This window comes from Diospyros lotus, chromosome 4, assembly GCF_014633365.1.
Source record: "Diospyros lotus cultivar Yz01 chromosome 4, ASM1463336v1, whole genome shotgun sequence".
In the NCBI taxonomy this organism is placed as follows: domain Eukaryota; kingdom Viridiplantae; phylum Streptophyta; class Magnoliopsida; order Ericales; family Ebenaceae; genus Diospyros; species Diospyros lotus.
This window is the reverse complement of record NC_068341.1, coordinates 6,603,528-6,629,759: the sequence shown is the minus strand read 5'-3', so window position 1 is coordinate 6,629,759 and position 26,232 is coordinate 6,603,528. Positions and strand designations below refer to the sequence as shown.

Sequence of the window (26,232 nt, the reverse complement as noted above, 5' to 3'; positions counted from 1 at the left end):
GGGAAAAAAACTCAGCAGTCAGGAGCAACCATGAAAGTTGAAAGATTGTTAAACCGCCCCCACGCTAGCGAAGAAAGGCTAGGTGTCGAAACTGGCTGCTGGGTTTTCTAATTTACATCTCCTGCTGAAATTATGGGGCCGAGCAGCAAGGGGCACTCGTGATGGTGCGTAAAAAAAAAAAAGTGATATACGTAAGTGGACGAGCAGGGGGATCTCTTGCTGAAATCGTAGGGGCGAGCAGCAAGGGGCGCTCATGATGGTACGTAACAAAAAAAAAAGTGATATACATTTTAGTGGACGTCTGGGGGGAGAGGAAGCAGAAGTAGGGGTGTTCACGGGATGGTTTGGACAATTTTTAACACGCCAAACTGCACATGCGGTTTGACATTAAACCAAACCGCACGGTTTGGTTTGGTCTGCGAAATCGCACCGCAAATTGCGATGAGGTTTGGTGCAATTTCCCGGTCCGATGCAATATTGATAAAAAAAACAGAGGTTTGGCAAAAAAAAAAGCACCAAATGCTGTTTGTACCTCTTAACAGATCGAGCGGTCTGTTTTTGTAATTTGAGAAACAAGAAACCCTAATATGCCGTCAACCAAACACATAGAATAGTCACTCAGAACCCAATAGAGTAGTAATAGTAAATGAGAGAACTTACAGTGGTAGGGAGCAAGAGCAAGAGAGAGGCAAGGGCGCTGGGCAGTCTGCGCAATAGCGACCGCCGACCATCGAGCTGTCCAAAGTCAACGGCCATAGAACAGATCAAGAGTGGAGGGTCCGAGAGCGAGCAAGAGAGAGGTCGACGTGCAATAAACCAAAGCCGAGAGCAACAAAGAGACAGAGAGAGCACCGCAACGACCAGACCACCACCAGCAGAGCAAGAGTGAGATCGAGATGCAACAAGTCAAGGACCATCGGCTATAGCATTGTGGATGGCGACAATTGAGGATGGTGGAGCTCGGCGCGATAGGAGGCAGTGGCAATGAGAGTGAGGCTTAGGGTTAGGGTTTGATTGGGAGGAAATGAGAGAGAGAGGAGAGGAAGAGCCGAAGACTACCTGTCTCTTTTTATATTTATAATATCTAAATTATATATTTTTTTAAATTATATATTATATATGCGGGCGGTTCGATATTATATATTTATAATATCTAAAATTGAACCGTCGGTCTGTCAAACCGTTAACAACGCAGTTTGACAGTTTTTCAAATCAAACTGGACCGCTACTTTAAAAAAATTGATCGGTTCGATCCGATCTGATTTAGTTTGGCTAAAAGCCGTGGTCTAATAATTTTTTTGAGCACTCCTTCGTGGGAGGGGGTAATTGTAATTTGCATACGGTAAATAGTAATAAAACCTCAAATATGTATATAATTATTATTATTCTGATCACCACTGAACAGTGACCACTGTTCCGCCCGCCCTAACAGTAACACCCTCTCATTTGCTCCTCCTTGTTCCTTTCGAGCGAGGTCTTTGAAGTTTCCAGGGCTGGGCTGGGCTCGGGTCGTGTTATATAAACCGTAGAATTCTTCATTTCAACACTCAGCCAGCCTTGGCGGTGAAGAAATTGTCGGTTTGTCTAAAGCTACAGCAGCTTACATAAGCAAGTGTTTGGAATTTTTCTCATACAACTGGATCAGCGGCAATGGACTTTATTGATTCGTGGCCTAATCGCGTATCGGCTGCCTCCTCCAGGCGGTGCTACTCTCGATCTGGTCAGTTTTAACTTTCAATTCGGCCGCACGCTTTCTGTTTGTTTCACGAGAACAATTAGGTTTTGGCTTGAAATGAAGCTCTTTCTTGCGTCCGCAGATCCGTTTCGGGAAATGGATGACAGTGATGTCGATGAGGACTCGCGACTGGAGTTTTTGTGCCCGTTCTGCGATGAGGATTTTGACATCGTCGGACTTTGCTGCCACATCGAAGAAGATCATGCTTTTGACGCCAAGGCTGGGGTAATCATCTCGATGAATTTATTTTCCTTGCTTTCTTAGAAGCGAAAATAGACGAGCTGTTTACTACCGTATCTTGTTTACAGTGGTCGTGTGAAACTCGAAGTTGCGGTTTGTTTGTGGATTAGCATATTGAGATTTACAAGTTTCATGGAGAAAAAAAAAAAAAAACACTTTGCTTTCAGTTTGAGTTGTGAATTTGAGTTTGTTTGTCGTTGATTCATATTATCTCTTTCGTGAAAGCTATGTTAATAGAGAAAGATAATCATGGTTGGATCAGGAAATATGTTTTGTGAAGGTTTTCTGATCTCATTGGTATTTAAAATTCTTTCCTCGACCCAGTCTCCCGTTCCTTTTCTGTGCTTTTCCTATAAGTAAATTAATTATCTTACTTTTCTAGGAGAAATTCTAAGTGCATTTTGCAAGAACTTTTACTTTGGTCCTCCAAAGGTCACATGTGTTCGCAGGGGTTCTTTGGGATACCAAACTAAAAATGTAAAGATGATACTTTAATGAGTAAATTCTTCACATTACCAGACCTTAACAAGTTGACATTAGGAAAAATAAACACATTGAAGTACCTATAAGTAAAAGATAACTGGATAATTAAATGGAGATCTGCAGAAGCCGTTTTTGGCATGATATTGGAAAAATGTGAAATAAAAAATACTTTTCTATACTAGAGAACAAATTTTAATGTCTGCAAGATAAAATGCACATTGAGAGGTTGGAGTGTCGTTAGACTGTGATTACTTTGACAATTTCTTACCTGGGAGTTTAAGATTAAGAGAATTTGGATAGACCACTGTTGGCTGATCACATTTTCCTTTTCACGAAGAAATGATTTGTGGTTTTTGAGCTAAAGATTGAATGTTTCCTCCATTAATGCTAGTTGAGTTGTTTATATATATATGCAGGTATGCCCAGTTTGTGCAAAAAGAGTGGGGATGGATTTGGTTGGACATATTACCATGCAGCATGCAAGACCTTTAAATATATCCTTTTCATTCAAGTTGGATGAAGTCATATCATAATTTCTTCCTGTATTCTGATTCTAATTTGATGAAATGCCCTTTTTGATTTTTTTTTTCCCCATTTTTATTATGTTTTCTAGTTTCATTTCTTTACTGGTTTCATGTAAAATATGCTGCTCCTTGACTAGAGTTTACGTGCAGCCCATACGAAGATTACAGAAGAGTGGATCTAATCTGATATTTTCTATATCAAGAAAAGAACTGCGTGATAGAAGTCTACAATCAATTTTTGGGCTGTCTCACAACTTAGTTTCATCCTTTACTGCAGAACCTGATCCATTGTTGTCCTCATTTATGTACAGTCACCCTGGGAGTGATGAGTCTGCAAAAGTAAAATCTGATTCAACAATGGAAGCAAGCTTGACAATGGAAAGCCTAACTGAGGTTTCGGCAGAAAGGTATCATTCATCATTAGCTCTTGTTACTTTTAGATAACAAATCCAGCACTTGAAATTGTGTAGCACGTTATGAATTGAGAGGTAATTTGAAGTAGTAGACTTAGTTGTGTTCAAATAATTGGTATGCTTTTGACAAAGTGGATTGTTATTTGTGTTAAGATAATTGGTATTGCTTTTGTTTTGAGGTGTTAGAACTTGCTGGAAGTTGGAAGACCGTTGATGGGCATTTATTATTACTTTTCTGAGAATGATGTTGACTTTGTAGCGATGGTTCTCGTTAACGTCAACTGTTCTAACTACCAAATTGTGCACAATCTGGTCAAGACACGTGTTGCTTGTGCTCCATGGAATAAGTTTCCCCTTGTCAACTAGTCTACGTGTCCTTAGAGTAATTGTGTTTTCAATAATTTTTTAGTTTTTGAATAAAAAATAATCTTAAAATGAAAAAAATTCTAAAAAATTGACGAGGGTTCTATAACTATTAAAGTTGGCTACTTTCTTTTTAATTTTGTTTGCAGTATAGTATTTATGTTTTCAGTTTTTTAATTTTTTATGCTTAAAAAATAAAAAAAGAAAAAGCCAGATAAAAATACTCTTCCAAACAAGCCCAGAAGGTCTACCTAATACCTGCTACTTGTCTTAACACAGAGAGTTGAGACAACCATTGTGGGACACCATGAGATTACGTTCAAGGTCTTTCTGATAAACTGTCAATGTGTAACTGGGTTTGGACAAACTCATCTCTTGTAAGTCTTGACATCCTTGTTAGGTCAGAAATTTCATATTTTAATCTGACTTAAAATCAGTTTCAAGGGCCTGCACCCAATTGATACTTTAATGTGATACCATTTTGTAACACCATGTATTTACAGGCCATCACACAAATGTCTTAGTTGAAGATAACTTGGGATAATATGTACCAAGTTATACCCAAACTTCCCAACACCTTGTTGTCTGAGCCCATTTTATAGTCCTTCCTTTCTTGTTATCACATATTGACAATTATTAATTAATGAAAAATAATATTTTCATAGAATTTTATACATAATTTACATGAAATAATACAGCGTTTATATAACTAATAACTATAAATTATTCTAATAATATATATTTTTGTGATGAAATCATATATTTAATGTGCATACTCTTAATAAGCCTTTCTGTCACTTCTGAATGATTTGGATGGCTTGGCTATATCTGCAAAAATTTACAATTTCTTTTTCCTTTTTTCTGATCTTGATGGAAAAAGTGATACACATTGCTCCATGCAAGGTCAAATAAGTTCAGACAACCTGAAGAGCATATCTTTTGGATGGCCTAACTTTAGATTCCTAGTTCTTCATTGTAGCCTTTTAGTTTCCTAGACTCCTAACCTAAATTTTTTAGGTCTTCCTAAAAGGCACCCTAACCCCTTCAAGTTCTATTCCCACAATAAATCAATATCGTAGGTCAATTATGGTTCCATGTTGCATACAATCATTGCCAACCAACACCACCCCCCCCCCCCCCACCCCGAAAAAAAAAAAAAAAAAAACACGCACACACCACCACACACACAAACACACAGTGCTTGGACACTAGCCTGACAATGAGTCACACAAGTAATAATGGATCCAATTCGTTGCTGTGAGAGTATGATGTATTGCTTGTTTTGTTGAAGTGGTTTCACTTTTTGACTTTGTTAAAAGTCATTTGGGTACAAAATTTATGCCAAATGTATTGGGTGTGCAATTATGTTATCTCATGAATGATGAAAAATATTGACAAGTGTTATAATCATTATAATAGTATGTGATCATTGAATTTGGAAAATTTTTACTTGGTACCTTGATAGTAGTAGAATCTTATGTCCTTTCATGTCTTTTCCTGCTGTAATTTCTAGTGTAAACTTGTTTCCTTCTGCGTGTGTAGTGTGATGCACTAGATAGTTATTTTCAATGGAGGTTTCAGATCAGTGTATTTGCTAATTTGCAGTAAATTTTTGTTGGTCACTGTTTTGGAGAGACAGTTGTTGACTTTTTTGTAAAATGATCAAATTTAACAGTATATTTGAGAAAATGGTTCAAGATAGGCGAGATGTATTTTCAGCCAACATATTTGTAAATACCCAATATTTTCTTTGGAATTAAATCAAAGTTTAATAATAGCATTTGAATTTGGTTATATTAGCAGGATATTGTCAGCTTCCTTCCTAAATGCCTGACCTTATTTTCCAAGTTTAAATTAACATGTAAAGCCCCAATTTTCTTTTAGCCATAACCTAAATATGAAGCGGCTAGGTTTTAGTGTGCCCTATTATGAAACTCTATGCATGAACTCGTTTTCTTTCCAATTACTCATGATTCATGGGTTGTTTGACCATAGGAGATTTCATAGAACAAGTATATATAATTGTATATGAATGAACCTTCATGAAGAGAGTCCTTTTTGCTTATATATTTGTGAATCTAGTGATAACCACTAAGGAGGGGTGAGCTTTGGTAGCAATTGCAAGCTTGCTACTTTGTGACTAGAATAAGGTTATGCACAAAACAACCCTCCTCCTGCCCTTGTTAAGTGGGAGTTTTGTGCAGAGGGGCATCATTTTTAGTGATAACCACTGATATTACTATATGTTTTTCCTACATATGTCAGTCATCAGATTTTGTTCAAGGATAATGAGATATATTTTTTACCCAATTTGGGAACTATTCCCTTTTATGATATGCCCACTTTACTCTTCACAAGCATTTCTTTTCAGTATAGTTTGATCAAATGTTATGAACAGAACTTTTGGATGAACCATGAATCAAATATTATGTTTTTTTTTTTTAAATATATATATTAATAGGAAAATGCTCAAAAACGTCTACAAAAACAATCTGGGGCATAGTCTGCTAAGAAACAATATACAAAACAACCCTCTCACAAGAAAATAAGCAAAACTAAAACCAAAGCATTCTCAAACATGCGAGGCAAAGAGGAAAGAAACACCCGCAAGACCAGATAAAAGTGGGTGAATAGCAACAACTAGACCAAAAGCAAAATGGTGCAAGAGAGCATGAGAGAAATGCTGAAACATAAGCGAGCAGTAGCTAACGGCAATCGCGAGAAGAGGGAAAGGATCTAAGGGAGACCTCAGCCAGCAAACCTGCATAAACTCCAATCTCACAGACAAGATCAGTAGCATCTGGAAATACAGTGTGACAAAAATAGAGAAGGGGAGTAGGGACTAGATCAAACACGAAGGTGGTAAATGCTAGAAATGGACAAAGGCCATACCTTGCAATGTACAAGGGAAGCGCAGCGAAGCCAAGCGAGTCCAGACCAAGGATTGGATTTGATAGGCAAGCTGAGAAGGGGAGCGCATATTGTCCCTAAAGCAGCGGTTATCGTGCTTACGCCAGATGAAATAAACATCAACTTGAAGAGTAATCTGAGCTACTACCACCCACGGAGATTTGCCACACCATCTATGCGCAGCCCAAAAAATCCCACTAGACCAACATCGCTAGGACCAAACAAACTTCACTTGACATCTAAGCTATGAGATGACCTACCAAAAAAAAAAGGACAAGCAATGAACAAATGGTTGTGGCACTTTGGAGCAGCCTGGTAGAGATAACACTGGTTAGGGAAAGGCAAATAGAGATTGAGCCGATCTAGAGTGGACAGACGTTCCCTAATAGCAAGCCATAGGATAAACGCATAGGAGAGGACGCCAGACCCATGTCAAACAAGATTTAACCAGGGAATCTTATTGCGCTGAGCTTGAGCCCACAATGCAAATCTCATTGAAGAGAGAAGCAACTGACGAACCTGAGAGGGACCTGACTCAGGCTAGCACCAAACACCCTGCACAATAATATCAAAGACCCTAGCAATGGAGGGGAGATAGAACTAATGAGGAAGATGGCGAGAAAAATGTTAACAAGCACCACCCCCAGGGGATGCTAGTTATCATGCCAAAGGAAGATCCTACGGCCATCCCTTATATACCATCCAAAGAATCGACAAACCTTACTCCTAAGTTGGAGAAGTTTGCGCCAATACTAAGGGTAGGAATAGGGGGTTGAAAGAAACCAAAAGCTTGACTCTCTAATATGATAAGAGTGAATCCATTGAATCCAGAGGGATTCAGAAGAAACTTGCATAAGACGCCAAATGAGTTTAGCAACAAGGGCTTGATTCCAAAGGAACAAGGGACGGAGACCCAAGCCACCTTGATCTTTAGGACAACATATGTCAACCCAAGCTACTTTGGCCTTATGGGGGGATAATTCCAAGCCACTCCATAGGGAAGTACAGGCCATCTGCACCCGCTCTTTGAGGACCTTTTTGGGGAGAATGAAGATAGAGACCCAAATAGACATGGATGGTGGAAAGAACTGATTGAGCAAGCTGAAGTCTACCCACAAAAGATAAAAGGCGACCACGCCAAGAACCCACCCTAGAACGCACCCGATCAAGGATCGGATGATACCAACTAGTCCAACCCTACAAAATCTAGATGCTTGTTTTTTAACATTCCATTCCCTCTTAAGGCCCTTCAGAAGTAGCAGCGGTGATTGGCCACCTTATATTCATGCTGGAACTCCTAGAGAGCTGCATAATGCCAGCATGCCCCTCAAGCTGTCGTTGCCTATCTTTGGGCTTGCCTGTTACAAGTTCAAAGTTTCTGTTTGGAATCCAAATGGAGTTTATGAAGGCCAAAAGGTGAATTCCCTATTGCGGGCTGCTGACAACTGGCTTCATCTTCTACAAGTTCATCACCCTGATCACAGCTTCTTTGTATCCTGCAACTCCTACTGGAGATGAGAAAGAGACCGAGAGAAAGTGCCCTTTTTGAAAACCCTTTCTCCAAGAATTCAAGCCCAACGATCCACCGTGTTCCTCCTCCTCAACCTCAACATTTTTCTTGACATTGCTGGTTAAATATGCAGCACAGCTTAAACAATTTTTATACTTAAAACATTTGTGTTGCCCTGCACTAGTTATCCCCCGACTGACTATGCGAATGCCGTGGTTTAGTTTTTGCTTGGGCTTGAAAGGTGATAGTGTGGTGGAGAAATGCTTTTGGGATGCTACATAAAATGCATAAATACAAGAAGTTCCATCATAATGGGGTCGTGCCATGATTGTCTTGTACTTTTGAGTTGGCATTTTATGGTTTTGCTTTTCAAGCGTTGATGACCAAAGAAAATCAGTTGGAGCCTCCTTTGAACCAAATATTATGTTGCCTCTAGGAAGGATGGCTACACAAAATACACTGTTGGGACTGTGAAGAAAAATTATCATGTCAATTCCTACAAATAATCAATGTATACTGTTCTTTTTGAGGTTCCTTGTAGTTTCTTCATTCATTTCTTCTGGAAAACTACTAATAGGCTGTACATTTAATTGTACATAGCTTTAGATCATTTTCAGCTGAGTGGTGCACTACAAACTTTTCCCCTATCCTTCCTAATGGCCGCTGGTGGCACTACATATTTTTTTTTTTTTTCCATTTTTGTTATTTGTTTGATCTGGCCTAGAAAATGCAGCTATATGTTCTGATGGGGATTTTATTGTGGCAGAAATGTTCGGCAGTCGCCCTTATCGGACAAGGATCAAGAAGAGAGGGCGCGGAAATGTAAGTTCGTACAGGGGCTGCTGCTGTCCACCTTTCTGGATGATGATGATATATGAGCTTCAAAGAAAACGAGGGGCAGATCTGCTATAACGTAGTTTCCTGCTCCTACTCTAATTTGAAGAAGTAAACGACAAATGTAGTTGATCTCATCATTAGAGGAATCGAGGCAGATAGTGTCCTAGTGTATGTAAAGAAGCAAAGAACCTATGCAAATTACCTTTTATTTCTACATTATGTTTCCTTTTTTCCTCTATATAAGCCAATCCGTGCTGCACATGGTAAAATCATCCAGAGCTGGAGCCTCAGGTAGCACTTCAAGTTCCAAGTCTTACAAAATGAGATCTAACTCATAGCAAGTTGGTCCCTCCTTCCAGCAGCGAGAGCCTAATCCATGCGTGCTTATAGATAAAATTACCAATCCCTAAGGTACTGTAATGTGTTTCAAACCAAATTCTTTTGTATTTTTATTTTTATTTTTATTTTTTTGTTTTTTTAGCAACGGCATGAAGTCATTTCCACAATCCACCACCAAATGAAAATGCAGCAACAAAGACTAGCACCAAACTGTATACACCCATAGTCCGTATGATTAAGAGGGTGTTTGCTTAATCGGTTTGATCACTTATAAGTTACTGAATTAGTTTATAAGTTACGTAATTTATTTTTTATAAGTTTGACAGCATTTAAGAGTTTAAATACTATCAAAATTATAAGTTATTTTAACAGCGATTGAGACAAGGTGCCCCTCTTTTCTCCCTTCCCTGGCCTTTTCAAATAAGCTTTTTAAGAGTGTTTTTTTTTTGCATTGATTAAGTAAATGATAGATTTGTCCTCACACTCTTCTTAATTTTTAATTTATTCATTTCCTTCATCTCACTCCCTCTAACTTGTCCTCACCGTCCCGCTTCCAAACTCATCTCCGTCGACCATCGCTGCCTCCATGTCTGTTGTTGTCTATCGCCTGTAGCTCCTCTATCATCCATCATTTCTTCTTCCATCAACCTCTCTGTATGTATGTATATATAATTATATATAATTTATAAATGTGTAATTATAATAATTTTATCAATTAAATATTAATTTATAATTTATTTTTTTAAAATTAATATTTTTTATTTATATTATTTAACAATATATCTATTTTAATATTTTTGTTAAGTTGTAACACCTTATTAGCTTTTACAAATTAAACACTTAATTATATAACTTATAACTTAAAAATATAATTATCTAAACAAATTATCGACATAAACTTTATCCAACGTTTAAGTTTTACTCACAACTTAAAACTAAACAGTTTATAAGTTAGTGAAAAATAGGGTAAGCCAAACAGCTTCTAACAGAGAATGTACTGGAAATCGCTCCATATCAGACTAGCAGAAGCAACAAGTTACACCAACGCATTGTCAGTCCAAATAAGTTCTAAATAAGGTTTATATGATCTACTACTAATTCACAAGCATTTTGCAGCTTTTCTTTTCGCCTGCCACATTACATACATGCATACAAGTTAATATTATTAAGTTATCGCATCCATCTGGTTCAAAGGAAGCTCCAACTGATTTTCTTTGGTCATCAACGCTTGAAAAGCAAAACCATAAAATGCCAACTCAAAACTACAAGACAATCATGGCATGACCCCATTATGATGGAACTTCTTGTATTTATGCATTTTATGTAGCATCCCAAAAGCATTTCTCCACCACACTTATCACCTTTCAAGCCCAAGCAAAAACTAAACCGCGGCATTCGCATAGTCAGTCGGGGGATAACTAGTGCAGGGCAACACAAACGTTTTAAGTATGAAAATTGTTTAAGCTGCTGCATATTTAACCAGCAATGTCAAGAAAAACGTTGAGGTCGAGGAGGAGGAGGAACACGGTGGATCGTTGGGCTTGAATTCTTGGAGAAAGGGTTTTCAAAAAGGGCACTTTCTCTCGGTCTCTTTCTCATCTCCAGTAGGAGTTGCGGGATACGAAGAAGTTGTGATCAGGGTGATGAACTTGTAGAAGACGAAGCCATTTGTCAGCATCCCGCAATAGGGAATTCACCTTTTGGCCTTCATAAACTCCATTTGGATTCCAAACAGAAACTTTGAACTTGTAACAGGCAAGCCCAAAGATAGGTAACGACAGCTCGAGGGGCATGCTGGCATTATGCAGCTCTCTAGGAGTTCCAGCATGAGGTGGCCAATCACCGCTGCTACCTGCAATACCATAGGATACACGTCTGATGCAGAGGAAAGCATGGAAATCGGAGAAAGAAAAAAGAGAGAGAAATAAATATATGTTATATATATACAGAGAGAAAGAGAGCACATACTTCTGAAGGGCGTTGAGAGGGAATGGAATGTTAAAAAACAAGCGTCCAGATTTTGTAGGGTTGGACCAGTTGGTATCCTATATATGGGATACCTTAATCAAGAGAATACAAAACATTTTCAGTTCTTAGTAGTAAATCTAAAAATGTAGTCGAGGAATTACACAAAAGATAAACGAGCTGTACCATGCCACAGAAACCCAACTTGCGGGGGTTAGATCACAGCTTCTATAGGTTTTGAGTTTTGGAAATTTAGTGGCAAGAGTTGCAATCTGTTGCATAAATGGGGCATTCTTGTTATATGATGCAAACTATAACATAAGAATCTACTAAGAACAGATGACTTGCCTTGTCAGCCAAGGGTTTACGGCTGTATGGTGGATCCCGCTCCAAGTATTCAAATATAAGTAATCCGGGAGGGTTGCTAATCTCGCCTTCATCAGGGGTTATTCCACCAAATGCACCATTACTCAATGAAAGTCTGCTAAAACTGTGGGTAGTTCCATTCACAGTTTTCTGCTGGCTCTGTATATCCTGGATGTCATTGGCTACTCTTTCAGGCCCAACCTCGCTGCTGCCGTCACTACTAGTTTCCCTTGATGAATCTGCATCACTCTCTTCACCAGGCCACCTGCCCAAAAAAAAAAAAAAGGGGGAAAAAAATTCGTCCAGTTATGTTATGATCACTGGACTATGATTATGGAAAACAGACTGTACTCTACGCCAGCAATCTAGATCTGTCCTGGCTATTGAAGCAAGCAAGTTTGGCACAATCTTAGAAATGCCTGGTAGCCCAGTCATACAATATACTCGCAAATTTGCATGGTATGGGATATTAAACTAGTAAAAACAGATCTTTTAATAATTGTTTCCAATATCAAGAAAATTGAAAAAACTGAGGGAAACTACAAGAACCAATTCTGGCTACCAGCAATTACTTGAATAAATTGTATGCCAAAGATGTGCTGCACTCCATCTTCCCCTACTGTGTATTAGTTTATGAACATCTAAGAGTCATTGACTTGGTGATTCTAATCATACTAGTTACTTTTACGTGTGTGCATACACAAGTAGGAAGTAGTATTTCTTTGTGGGGTTGCCAGAATAGTCTCCTAATAGGCTGAGAACTTGATCATCCCAAATAAAGTACCAAGAAGTAATGGAGACTGAGTTGGAAATAGTGGAGGAATGAACTCGGTTGGCCATCAGGACTCAAAAGACTGCAAGGAAACTATCACTGGAGATAGAATAGGTAATCATGTCTACAGGATGGTGTTCGTATATATAAATAAATAAGGTTAGGTATGAGTATCAAGATGATACCCGTATTCATGTCCATGAATCAGACTCTGCTAAATCATTAATCAGTATACGGGGATGTGTCCAAAATTTGAGGCATGGGCACATGTAATGGTTAAAAAAATAAATTGCATGTCACATAACTCTCTAATGTAAGATGACATCATTTTTAAGACTAAACTTAGATTAAATAGAGTCAGAGGCAGGATGAAAACCTCCCATCTATGTAACAGGTTAGGAATTACTATTTTGCAAACAAAATTGACATTCTTCTTCATAGAAAACAGATTAATGTGGCTAGTTTGTACTTATAGTTAAGGATGTTGGAGAAGACACTCTCACCTTTTCCAAACATGGTAAACCCAGGTATTCTTGGGAGTATAGGTGAGTCCATTCAACACTAGTGTTGATTTAGAAGATTGTTTAGGTGGCAGAAATACTTTGGACAAGAAACGATCTGGCTGATGTGAAATAAGTGGGGCAGCAGAGAGCAGGTGGGTTTTCAGCATTCATTTGCGATGCTCAGCCATAAGGTTAGGTTCTCACTATTTTGGTGATCAAGGTATCTCAAAGGGAAAGTGCCAGATTGTCATGACCCTAGAAATTACCCAATGATATATTAGTAAATATAATAGTAGGAGTTGGCATACAATATACAATAATTGTAATTTCTTTTCTTTCTTTTTGTTATAGTGTTTTGTTCTATTTTATAGGCAATTAGACTAGTTGTTATATTACACATGAGAATATGTCGGGGGCTGTTAGGCTATATATAAGCCTTAGCTGAGGTTGGATAGATTATGTTTGATTTGAATGAATTCTTAATTCTCATTTCTCTCTAAGACTCTCTCCAATCTCCCTCGCGTTCCTCTTGTTTCTCCCCCATTTTCTCTCAATATCTCTCCCTCTTTCTACTGATATCCCCCTTCCTTCAATTCTGATTTCTCTCCTAATTCCTATCACAATCCTAGCTAACCCTAGGAATGTGACAATGGTATCAGAGCAGTCCATCCTTGGCTGTGGTTTTGATTCAAGTTGAAGATCAATGAAATTACTTCCAGTGATTAAGGCCCCAAATCGAGGAGTGCTGGCTCAGATATGAAGGAGAAGTAGGTGAATTGGTTGAGAAATAGAAAGGATCATAGGAAGTGATCCTAGACACAACAAAGAATGGATTGAATAATTGAGTCAATCCATTCGGGAGGATGTCCTGGAGGTGACTTGGCCAATTGATTCTGACAATGCTGTTGATGACTCTTGGGTTGAAATTCAGCAAGTGTTGGTCGGAGATTGTGGACAAGTAGACAAGACGTTTCTAAAGGAAGCTCCAACGATTCATAGAAGCGGAAGAGCAGGTTGATTTCTGACTGATTTTTCTGAGGCTGTTGTAGGTGCGTTAGTAAGGCGAAGAAAATATTCCAACGAGTTCGATTGTCAATCAAGGTGAACTCAAGGAGTGCAGTGGTCCTCCAGTCGTGGTTGGTGATTGGGTGAGAAAAAAATAGTCTGCGGGAGGCAATCGTTGATTCCGCAGCAACCGCGAGCACAGCCGATCTCGGCCATCAGTTTGAACTTGGAAGGCTCAAGAGGCACTCATGTTCCGAGTCTTGAAGAGGAAGGCAGACAGCTAAGGCCAAAAGAAGAGGCACAGCTAGGAAGATCGCTGAACCATTTCAATTCCGACAAAAAAGTGAAGGCATGAAGTAAACCTAGGTCCAGGTGATCTGGAAGCTATAGCTATCACGAGCAAGTTCGGAGGGTGTTATCCCTCACGTTAGTCGATTCTAATTGGACGGTGAATTCCAACACTCGCTGGGAGAGGAAGTAGGTCAGGCGAGTCCTCCGACCAATTCTTGGTGGCTATGAAGGTGATAGAATAGGTCTGGGTCTTGGCTAAGAAGTGTGGCAATTCTGATATCTAATTCCAACAAGGCTCATAGTAGCTGGGAGTGGAGTTTTGAAGGCATTCCTAAGTCGGTGAGCCTCAGCCATTGAGTGGGTAGAAGCGTGACAGAGCAGCGAAAGTGTGGTGAACCTTGCTGAAGAACTAAGCAGTGGATTTTCCGTGTTTGAGATTTAAGTCGGAAGGAAACAAGGTTGATCGGAAATTGATAGCGAGCAGTCCAGGCTGTCTAGGGTGCATTCAAATCGATTATTGGTTGTGATCTCTATTCGGAATTTGAAGGAGACTCCTAGAGCAGTTCCGGGTGCTGCGATTTCGATTGTGATTTTCGACTGATAGGTAGACGATCTAAAGGACTCTAGAAGGCCAATCAAGTAGCTATAAGTGTGCGATTCCTTTCGTTGTTACAATAGACTTGACCTTGAAGCATAACAATGGCTGCAATTTGCCACTTATTGGATCAATTTTAGAGGTGATTGGGTGAGGTAGTTACAAAAGAGAATTAGGATGGAAAGAGCTGATGTTTCTTGGCCTATTGCTTTTCCAGTCAATGAGATTTCGGCCAGAAGGAGTAGTGCACGAAGGAGTCCCATGGAGTCTCAATTGCAGTAGAAGAATGCTTCATTTTCGATTAAAATGGAGCCTCAATGGCAGCCAAAGAATGCTGCATTTTCAGTTGGTAGCAACAAGGATAAGGAGCAATTCAATCTAAGGTGCAGGGAAACAACCAGTGGGATACATGAAGAGTGCTAGGAATTCAGTCGAATATTCCGCGCGAAGCTGCAGGAGTTTGCAATGATACTGACTAAGAAGTATCATTACAACTTCACTGTAGAATACTTCGATAATTATCAAGGAAGTTTTAATAAGGAGGAATTCCTTAAAGTGGAGCAGCTGAAGAAAGACAACCTTGCTGAAAGTAAATCCTTAGTGTACTCTAACTACCAACAAGTAAAAGTATTTCCACTTGAGGAGGCCCTTACTGAAGATATGGAAGGGTCTAAACACATTGCTCCCTTGGTCTTGGCTGTGGAGAGGGCTGTGGAGTACATGGAAGAAGAGATTGGGGAGGAGGAAGTGGAGGATGGCACACAATCAGTTGGCAGCTTCTCAAGCACTGCCACTGGTGCTGAGACTCCTGATGCCATTGATCTCCTGAAACAACAGAATAAAGAGTCTAGAGAGAAGGAACAAAGGATTGCACCAGGCACCTTGCTTGGAACATCTCACACGTATGTCATTGGCACGGACAAACAAGACAAAGCAAAGGTAACATTGCAGCAAGAAGAGTTTGAGGTAATGTACAGATTTTTACTTGCAGAGAGGATTGAAATTATGTCTGTAATTGAAAAGGATGGGGTTGTAGGGCTGACGGCACATTTGGAACCATTTTTAACAGCACTAAGGAAGAGGTGGATGGCTGAAATTTGTGTTGCAGCAAGTCATATTGATGTTACTGTTGAAGAAAAAGAAAAGAGAAAGTGAGAGACAAGGGAAATAAGAGATAAGAACAAGAAAAGGCGAAGAAGAAACCAATGGGTGAAGATGGGCATTGGATAAAGAAGCAATGGCTAGATGGTAATAAGTTTCTTAGGGACAAGAAACATTTCAAGGAGGGGGAATTCCCATGACCCTAAGAATTACCCAAGGATATATTAGTAAATATAATAGTAGGAGTTGGCATACAATATACAATAATTGTAATTTCTTTTCTTTCTTGTCACATTCCTAGGGTTAGCTAGGATTGTGATGGGAATTAGGAGAGAAAATAGAATTGAAGGAAGGGGGAAATCAGTAGAAAGAGGGAGAGATATTGAGAAAAAATGGGGGAGAAACAAAGGAACGTGAGGGAGATTGGAGAGAGTCTTAGAGAGAAATGAGAATTAAGAATTCATTCAAATCAAGCATAATCCATCCAACCTTAGCGGCTTATATATAGCCTAACAGCCTCCCACATACTCCCATGTGCAATATAACAACTAATCTAACTGTCTATAGAATAGGACAAAACACTATAACAGAAAGAAAGAAAAGAAATTACAATTATTGTATATTGTATGCCAACTCCTACTATTATATTTACTAATATATCATTGGGTAATTCCTAGGGTCATGACACCCAAATGACTTCAAATGAATCTTTGATGAGGTGGAAACTGGTAGAATGTTAGTGGATCTTCAACCCAGGGGAATTGGTTTATAGAAATGAGGGCACCTTTGCCTTGAATACAGGTATTATGTAAGCCAGAAACCAATTTTGTAGATAAACAAATAAGTTTTCCCTGAGGTCATGAGGAGTTTTAATCACAGGGAAATGAAGATAAGAATACAGGTTTTGCGCAGGCCTACTTGAAGACAGCAATTCAAGGTCGGCCATCAAATGTTTTGTATTATAACTAAAAGAAGGCAGATTTGCATAGCCTAACCCTCAGTCTTGAGCTTCAGGGGTGAGGTTTTTCGGTAGTGATCTGGCAAGGCGTGGCATTGATACCGAGGATCCTCAAGATAAGGTAAAGGCCGTTACACTTGGAGAGCAGTTGTGGGAATCCCTCTATCACTGGCGAAACTTATGTCATATCAAAGTGCCTTTTCCTTCTCTCCATACAAGATTGACCATTGTAGGGTTTTGGGTCACAGGTGGTTCTTTGAGGGACAAACACCTAGCACAAACAAGTAATAACAAGTGGAAAAGTGTCTCTCCATCCTCCTGTTAGGTTCTAGCTATGGCCTTCTGCTATACCACTGGATTTCTGAGATCTTCTGTGAAAATAGGCAATCATAGAGTAAGCGGGGGTGGTACCTTATGCCTCACTGTTTAAAGGGCCTAATGAACCAGAAAATGCTTTGAAAATCACTCTCCCTCCCTTTTCCCAGGTGATGATGAGGTGCAAAGTCACTTTACAAGGATCAAGAGTGACCAGAAGTAATGAATAAGATAAATATTTTCCTGGTTTGCATTTCTACCAGGTGCAGGAATGACAGAAAAACAAGTCAGGTTACATCCTCCCCTGCCAACCATAGGCAGGTGGGAGCAAATTAGCATGAACATAAGAGGCTTTCAGGTTTCCTCAGTAATAATCATGAAAATGGATCCTTACTGTCAATAATGCCAACATTGTATCATACAAATTATACCATTTCAAAACCAAGCTTCAGCAAGAGAACGGCAAATTGAAACTGCATAAGCATTTTGAATTATTGTTCCCCATGTTGACCCATTGAATTCCAGAATAGACATCAGCTGTGGGTCATTTAAAGGACGGCACTACATCACCATATTAGAGTCTGGCTTAGCAGGGTATAACCTAGGAGAACAAGCCAGCTAGGCAAACATTTGAGATTCTAATAACATAAGCATTATTCTTATGCCCAAGCATATCATTGATACTTGAACCATGTAATCCTCTCCAAAGCAAGCCAAATTGGCTGGAGAAACATTTATCCAATGAAGATAATAAATTGAGTAATCAGGTTCTATTATGGATATGTTCAGTTATATTGCTTGTTATCTTACATCCTAAATGGTCTGCATGGTTTTACAGATAAAATCTTATGGTTTGCATTGCTACTTCTTGTTGGGCATTTGCAAGGCCTATTAAATGGACAATTAGCTGGAATCATATCAAAGCGAATGATTGAGGGCTTCATCGTGACTTCCTCTCCTCATATTATTATTTTTCTTTTATCGGTTAGCAGCTGATTCTTCCCTTCCTTATCAGTTTATTGATTGTGTGCTGCCAAGCAAGAAAAAACAAAATACGAAATGAGGTCAAAGTAATAAAGATGCGGTGACACCTGTAATATAGGAGCCATGGTTAAGATAGATGCATGTAAGAAGAAGACCGATAAATGCACCTGTAAAGCAAGTGGAATGAATCCTTTGAATACCTTCTGATTGGGGGTTCCCATATTGTTTAGGATGGAAAGGAAATGACACAATTTTGTTAAATGCCACTGAGAAGGAATGAGGTCAAGTTGATTAAAACTGGTAAGGGTCCGACTAGCCTATGTTCCAAAATTTCAGGCAGAAAATACTTACTGCTAAGTAAGGTAAATCCTCGGTGCTTAAAAGATTGTTCAATATCATCATGAATCAAACTATCAAATACCACACTGTTATGACACGAACTATTTTACTTTCATTGAACATGTGCCAGAAAAAAAAATGCTGTATTTACAATTTAAAAATATGGACAGATGAAAAAAGGCATATAAGGATGAAGATATACCGATTTCTTTACTACATATACGATGGAATAGGGGTAGAAAGGGGCAACAGATGGTAACAAAAGGGCTGGTAATAATGTAGACAGGACACTTCAAGTTCTTTGCTGCATATACTAAGGGGTAGAAAGAGATGAAAGAGAAGCAATAAAAGCTACAACCAAGATGCAGAGAAGATTTGCATTTTGGACAACTAATTTGTCCTAATCAATTCCTTTGGCAAACAACCTAATCTAAATCCTGATAAATGTAGAACAATGTTAGTTTATGACAAAAGGTTCCAAAGATGGTGAACATTGAGTTAATAATAAGGAGAGCTGATAAGGAAGTGAACTGTCACATGAGAATGTTACTAGACAAATAATTCAACTCAAGTACATAAAAACACATGGGTAATCAACCATAATCTAGAATTGCATGCAACAACTGATTGACAACATTCATTGCCAGACATCACTAAAGATGCGGAACAATAATTCTCAAGATAGGCATATTTCACAAGAAGCACAAACTGATGTACACAATGTAAATGGACACGCTCCCAAAGGACATAAATACATCATTGAACTACAGCCATAACTTCAAATTCATAAAAACCACTGGGACTTCTAATAATCCAATGATTTTTTTGGCACTTGGTCAGAATCCAAAGCAGCCAATTAAAAGGACTTTTTAAGTCAATATCAATGTCAAAAACCTCACATCAAAGTCAAATGGGGAAAACAGAAAGATAAGAACAAGAAGCAAAATCAGAATTGAAGTACTCACCTTCGCCTCATGCTGGACTTCAATGGGTCTATATACAGCTGAATGCCAGACAGGTATGGCACATAGTATTGCACAACAGAGTCACTCTCGTCCAAAACAAGAGGAACTCCTGCCCCATATGCACTCCACTCCTTAAAGGCTTCCCAGAGATTCTCAAGAATGAAGTAAGGGTGAAATTCCTCTTCACTAGTTCTCTGTTCCCCATTGCTTGTCTGCAGAGTTCCATATGCACTTATATACATAAATTAAGATAAAACACACTGAACTAACTATAATCCCAAACGATAAAGCTTTCCAAGTCGTCCTCCTACCAAGAATTACAGGATCATGGTAAACTAAATGCTAAGACCAATTAAAAAGCAACAAATTCATATCAAATAAACTGTACATGGTTACTCTTTAGTTCGCCAAAGTATCTTGGAGCCAAAATTCAATTTGGACACACTAACTCTTTTTTCTTTTCAACTAAAGGGACTGGAAGTAGCAAATCCAAAACCAATAAGAAAGTGAACTCCATTTGCCGCGCCTTCCAGTTAAAGAAGGCAGAAGGAGAATTAAAGACCAGTAGTTCCGGAATTGATAATCTAAAAATACAAATATCTCTACCCAACAATACCTCATAAAGTGATGCATCTCAATTTTCATTTAACTGCTTTTCTTTTCCCTAAAAGTTTCAGCAACCAAACGAAGTATGAAAATCAAAAACATAAAGCGCACACCAAAATCCCAGAATGCAGCATTTGATTGCGAAGAGAATAGACAAAAGTAAAAACATTTATAATGACAAGGCAATGAATATCAGAATTTATAGTAGACACTAATCCCAGAAACTTCTTGGCCCATTTCATTTTCCATATCTCGCTAAATTAAAAAAAAAAAAAAAAACACAAAAAAGAAAGAACTCACAAAAACATATTCAATCATTTCTTGTTTTCTTCTGATTTTCCTCAAAACTCTGAGCATGCAAAGGACAAGGCGAATAGGTACGAAAGCAAACCCTAAAATTTTTTAAGAGCCTGAAGTACCTTAGAGAAACAGTGAGCAAGAACGGAGGGAGTAGTATGCTCCAGAAACCTATCCAAATTAGTCAAACTGGCGGTCCCCGGCGGCGAATACGAGGAAGATACCGACGGAGCCGTCGTCGTGGTCGTCGATGAGCAATCATCGGACTCGATTCTCTTCTCGGACTCCACGACCGACGGCATCTTGGATTTGGGCTTGGAGAGCTTGTGCAACTGCGATTGCTGCTGCTGGTAGTGCCTCCGCATCGCCGGCGGACTGTAGAACCGGTTCTCGCAAACGCGGTTTCGGACGCTTCCTGACGCCGACATTGCCGGAATCTCAGGAACAGATGAACAGATCAGAGGAGGTACAAGACACGCTTCTTCTTGCGTAAATTTTTTATACGACACCTATATGTTGATTGAAAATGGGGTTTGACAATTCAAGTTTTGTTGTCTTTTAGGGTTTTTGAGAGAGAGAGAGAGAGAGGAGGGAGAGATTGGGTGGTTTGTTTTCGTGAGGGCGAGGGAGACGAAGCGCAGAAGAGTCGAGAAAGGGGAACGGGGGGGGATTGGGATTGCGTTGACAAAAAGGAGACAAAAAGGAGACTCACCCTTATTGCCATGCACCGCATTCCAGAGAATCCTACACTCCCCCAATTTTTTTGTTTTGTGATCTTAAACCCATTTTATTTTCGGGTTTCGATTCGAGTTTTCCCAGCTGACAGACTTACAAGTACTCTCACTACCCCCCTTTGATTCATCAGCCTTACCTTCCATCTTTTTTTTTTTTACTTATATAATATACCCACACCTAAAATATCCTTCCTATGAATAATATTGAATGCAATTTTAATTTACTATTTGTTATTTTATCTTTTAATTTTTTTTCTCAAACATATTTATATATTTTATAATATAATTTAATTTACTTTAACCAAATCGCTAGCGCTTGACTAACAACAGTTCCCTAATCATAAAGTCAAAACAAATTAATTTGTAAATTAAGTACAAAAGTATATTTCAACTAAAAATAAATTCTTGGACTAACTTTAAGAATACACCCATATGTTTTACAAATTGGTCAGCTTTAACTCGATGACTTACTTATTGGGGGGGGGGGGGGGGGGGGGTTAAAGTGAAATAATTTATAAATTAAAAAAATATATTTAAGTTAAAAAAGTTACCAGACTTAAGTGACCAATCATACAAAATTTAAGGGTCAAATTAATATTTTTTTATAAAACTGGTAGTGTTAGGTATTTTCTTTTGAATTTAACTAATTTAAATATTTTTTAATTATAAAAATGTATTCTTGAAAAGGATACATAATGGAAGGAGCTAAAGATTTTGGGAGATATTCTTTTTTGCTTTGGGTTAAAAAGGATATTCCTTCATCTTAAAAGGATATTCTTTAGTTTTCATGTTTCTCCCCCTCTCTCATATATCCTCTTGTTGGCCATCCCTCCTCCATAGTTAATTCACAAATACAAATGTTTTTTTTTTAGGTATTTTGATATTTTGTTTTATATTTTATATATTTATATTAACATTAATATAAAAATATTAATATAAAATATCACTATAAGTATTCAAATAATAATTCTGCATTGAGGTTAGGCTATGAAAGCTATATAAACTTTGCGTTTAACTGATATAGTTTTGTGCATGTAGACCTCCATAACAGTTCACAATTAGTGATTTAATAGGTTGTGTTTCGTATTTGTTAAAAAAAATTAAAAATCTTGAATAAAACTTTAGTAGATGACATTTGACAATAACAGTTTATTCTTTAATTTTTGGAATAACATTTTAAGTAAAATAAGACTTAGTGTGGTGGTAAAATTATTTGAGAAATTAATTATTATTTAATAATCATGATTTTAAATCATGTTAATGCAATTAATTTTTATTTTTTTAAACATGATGCATAAAGGATATTTTTGAAATATACTTTATTAATAAGATTTCATAACATCACAATCTAGTGTTTACTTATATAATAGTATCGGTAATATTATTTGTACATTAACTTTATACACACGTAATTATAAGTACTTTTTCAAATAAATTAATAACATTTTTCATAAATTATTAATTATTTCTCAAAACTCTAAATAGTTTAGTTTTAATTTTTAAGAATTAAAACACCTTTACAGAATAAAAAAATGTTATTTTTTTAAAAAAAATATAAACATTTTTTACATATAACAAAAATGCTTATAATTTTTAAAGTGTTTATAATTTTTAAGAAGTAGTTGATAATTTATTAAAAAAAAAAAAAAGATATGTTGTTAGCTTCTTGAAAAGGTGTCTATAATTTTATGAATGTCAAAAATTAGTGTACGAATAATATTATAATACAAATGTATAGATATGTTAGAGGTAGAGGTAGAAGTATAATTTGAAGTAAATTACTCATACACTCTTTGTTGTTCAGACGTTTTGCTCAAATACCTTTTATGATTTAATTTTAGCAAAAGTAGTCCTAGTACTATGCAAAAATTACCAAATCATCTCTTTTCAAGAACACCATTAACTAAACATAACTGAAACAAAATTAAATCTATTTTCACTCTAGTCAAAAGAAAAAATAAAAGTAAATAAAAAAAAAAAAAAACCTTGTCATAACCCATTTGGGTTCAATGCCCAAAACTCTTGTTGGGTTTAGGGTGTGCGCGGTGCGATTTGGTCTGTCTAAATTATTTTCAGCACGCCAAATCGCTGGTGCGATTTTTCAACCAAACCAGACGTGGTCTGGTTGGGTGCATCCAAATCGTACTGCATTTGCGGTCTGCTTTGATACGATTAATCGCGATTTGAAATGCTACTTAAAATTATTAAAAATTATATTTAAAAATGATAAATAAAAACACAAATATTGATAAATAAAGACAATCAAATGTAAATAAATAAGAACACAAATAAAAGACAAAAAATATAAATAAAAAATAAAAAATGGCTGTCGATTATTAGATTTTTATAATAATAATTTTTTTATAATTTTTTTTAGTATTTTCTTGGGCGGTTTGGTTTTAAACCGAACCTCCACTGTCCAAATCGCAAACACGCGATTTGGACAGGATCCAAACCATTTTCAACCATAAAAAAAAAAAAAAAAAATCGACTGATTCGATCTGATTCGTTCAGTTTGGGGTTTTCCACGACAAACTAAATTTTTTTAACATCCCTAGGTTTTTGTGTTAGGGCACAGATGAGAATTGGGTATTTGTTGAGATTTAGATGGAGCCCAACAATTGAGAATGAAAAAAGGATAGGAGAAAGAGGAGATAAGAAGAAAAACCATTATCGTTACTAAACTTCAATCTATCACCAATTTTCTTATTGCTAAATATTCTTTTATATTTATTAGCTAGTGAAACTATTAGCTCGCAAGATGAAAGAAATAGACAAGAAAAATAATATAAAAAATAAGTGCTAAAATCCTTATCAAATCATAAAGGCCACAAGATTTATTATAAACTATTAACAATTAAAAAAAATGTTAAAATGGTTTCCTTAAAACCTATCAACCACGACATTTGAGAAATTTAATTAATCACCGTCTCCTTGTTATCAAAAATCATCACAACTTGCTAGACTTGCTTAGTTTTCTTCTATCATTGTCATTATTTACCATAAACGACAAATTATTATATTTGAAACTTTTTTCACCTTGTTAGATCTATTATAACTCTACAGCCACAAAACTCCCTTATTGTCCCCACTTGTGTCTTTTCTTTATGGCACCATGTTTATCCTTGTTATTGTTGGAGGTGGTATACGACTTCGACATCATCGGTTTGGTGATGACTTTTTTTTTTTTTTTATCTCAATCGTTGGGTTATGGCTAGAGGATTTTTTTTTTTCTTTATTTTATAATGTCCAGTTTTAGTTTTCTTTTAATTAAAGTGAAATTAGATTTAATTTTCTTTTAATTGTATTTAGTTGATGGTGTTATTAATAGTTGGGGAGTTTAGACGATTTAAACAAAGTATAGGGATTACTTTGGCAATTTGACGGTGAATGTCCCCAAAATTACTTTGGCAATTTCAAACTACACTACCGGGGTGCATAGGCAATTTTACCCAAAATTAAAAGATTTGAAATGAATGTTTATTTGACGGTGAATGTCCGTCGTCATTTAATTTTCAGTTTTTACTTAAAATTTAAATAAAAACAAGATTTGGCTTGGTAATAAAATAAATTTATTTTAATCTAGAGATTGTTAGTTCAAATTTTATCCGTAGATATAGCTTTTAATTAAACAAAGAGTATAAGAAAAAAATTTAAAATTAAGTAAATCTTGACAGTGTTTACCATACAAAATTTAGGGTTTACATATTTATTAGACTAATTATATATTGTGAGAAATTCATACATCAAAATATAATAAAGATTTAACAGTATATAAATGAAGGGCAGTTTAATTAGTAAATTTTCTTTACAATTTCTTATCTTTTAAGAGTAACATTTTTATAGATTTTTTAAGTATAAAATTTAAAAAGTGAAACCGAGGTTATAATTTTTCCATATACTTTATTTGAATGAGTTATTTTTCATATTGAATGCTTGAACATGAATGTCACATTATTTCATTATAATGGGGATGGCAATGGTCCTTTCGCCTTTAATTATTTATTTAAAATAAATATTAAATTTAATATAAATATTAATATATTAAAAATATAAAATACACAACACATGACCATCCACCCCATTCCTTGGACGCAAATGCAAATGAATCTCAGGGATTATATCAGCCGAGTGATCCGTTTGCCTGTGAGGTTGCCCCACGCAGTTGCTGCAGTTGGTCAAATAGAAATGGATCTTATCTCTTGGTCATTGTATTTTGTTTTCTACTAATAATTTTCGATGTAAATTATGGTGTTGTAGTAATAGACTGACTAATTTTTTACCCCTGGACAAGTATTAGGGACGAATTCAATGCGTGACAACAATTATAGGGGTGCTCAATTTTTTAATTGGAGACTATTATTTTGTTAAGAATAAAAAACTACCACAAGGAAGTCCCATAAATAACGTGTGATGACGACGAAAAGCTTTGTAAATGACTAAAATACGAAGCGATTTGTGGCTAGACGTATTGCGAGGATGCAATTGGTCACGTGGATATGACTGAGTGGACTATATGACATGATGTGGGAGGATTTCTAAAATATTTGTCAAATGAGATGGCTAGATAGGTTGTGGTATACAAAGAATGGTGATGCTATTTGTACATAAGGGGGATTATATAAGGGGGATATAGAATCACTATAATCAAGTAATGAAATACTCATTTTGTCTCTGTAATAAATGATCTATTTTGCTCTTGTAATACCATCTCTATCTCCCTCTCACACTATCGGTCCCAACGGCAATGTGAGAGAAAGTGGCAGCGATGAGGCTAGGCGAGGTGATAGAGGCGACGCGATGAGGCAGCAGAAATTGCAGTGGCAAGAGGAGGCGAGAGGGCAAGGTTGTAACGACGAGAGTAGGCGGGCGGCTAAGGTGAAGAATGTCGGCAGGTGGTTAGTTGCAGCGACATAGGAAAGGGGGAGAGAGAGGGGAAAGAGGGAATAAGAGGATGAACAAATATTGCGATATATTACCTTGTAAAGCATTCTGTGAGAATACTTCTGTACAAATAACATTTTCCATACGAAAGATTTACAATGAATGATTCAAAAGTCATCCATTTGTTAGGGATGGGGG

General features: G+C 37.1%; 2 protein-coding genes across 5 annotated transcripts in view; one reads left to right on the top strand and one right to left on the bottom strand.

The window, feature by feature from the left end:
• The first annotated feature begins 1,404 nt into the window (after nt 1–1,404).
• The window catches only part of LOC127799052 (protein DEHYDRATION-INDUCED 19 homolog 4-like), a 26,012-nt gene continuing 1,184 nt past the window's right edge, over nt 1,405–26,232 (top strand). The window contains exons 1-5 of one of the 2 annotated variants that reach the window (XM_052332763.1): nt 1,405–1,720; nt 1,818–1,960; nt 2,875–2,952; nt 3,127–3,389; nt 8,945–9,246. In XM_052332763.1, the coding sequence (XP_052188723.1) occupies nt 1,651–1,720; nt 1,818–1,960; nt 2,875–2,952; nt 3,127–3,389; nt 8,945–9,056 (666 nt within the window). In that variant the 5' untranslated portion in view covers nt 1,405–1,650 and the 3' untranslated portion in view covers nt 9,057–9,246. Of the gene's footprint in view, nt 1,721–1,817; nt 1,961–2,874; nt 2,953–3,126; nt 3,390–8,944; nt 9,247–26,232 lie in introns of those variants that run through there. The other variant, XM_052332762.1, reaches the window with a different exon arrangement.
• Nucleotides 10,404–26,232, bottom strand: part of LOC127799051 (uncharacterized) — a 28,502-nt gene continuing 12,673 nt past the window's right edge. The window contains exons 1-6 of one of the 3 annotated variants that reach the window (XM_052332758.1): nt 20,539–21,090; nt 19,514–19,725; nt 11,668–11,950; nt 11,506–11,591; nt 11,323–11,414; nt 10,404–11,206 (exon numbers count right to left, since the gene is read on the bottom strand). In XM_052332758.1, the coding sequence (XP_052188718.1) occupies nt 10,950–11,206; nt 11,323–11,414; nt 11,506–11,591; nt 11,668–11,950; nt 19,514–19,725; nt 20,539–20,844 (1,236 nt within the window). In that variant the 5' untranslated portion in view covers nt 20,845–21,090 and the 3' untranslated portion in view covers nt 10,404–10,949. Of the gene's footprint in view, nt 11,207–11,322; nt 11,415–11,505; nt 11,592–11,667; nt 11,951–19,513; nt 19,726–20,538; nt 21,091–26,232 lie in introns of those variants that run through there. The other 2 variants (XM_052332761.1, XM_052332759.1) reach the window with 2 other exon arrangements.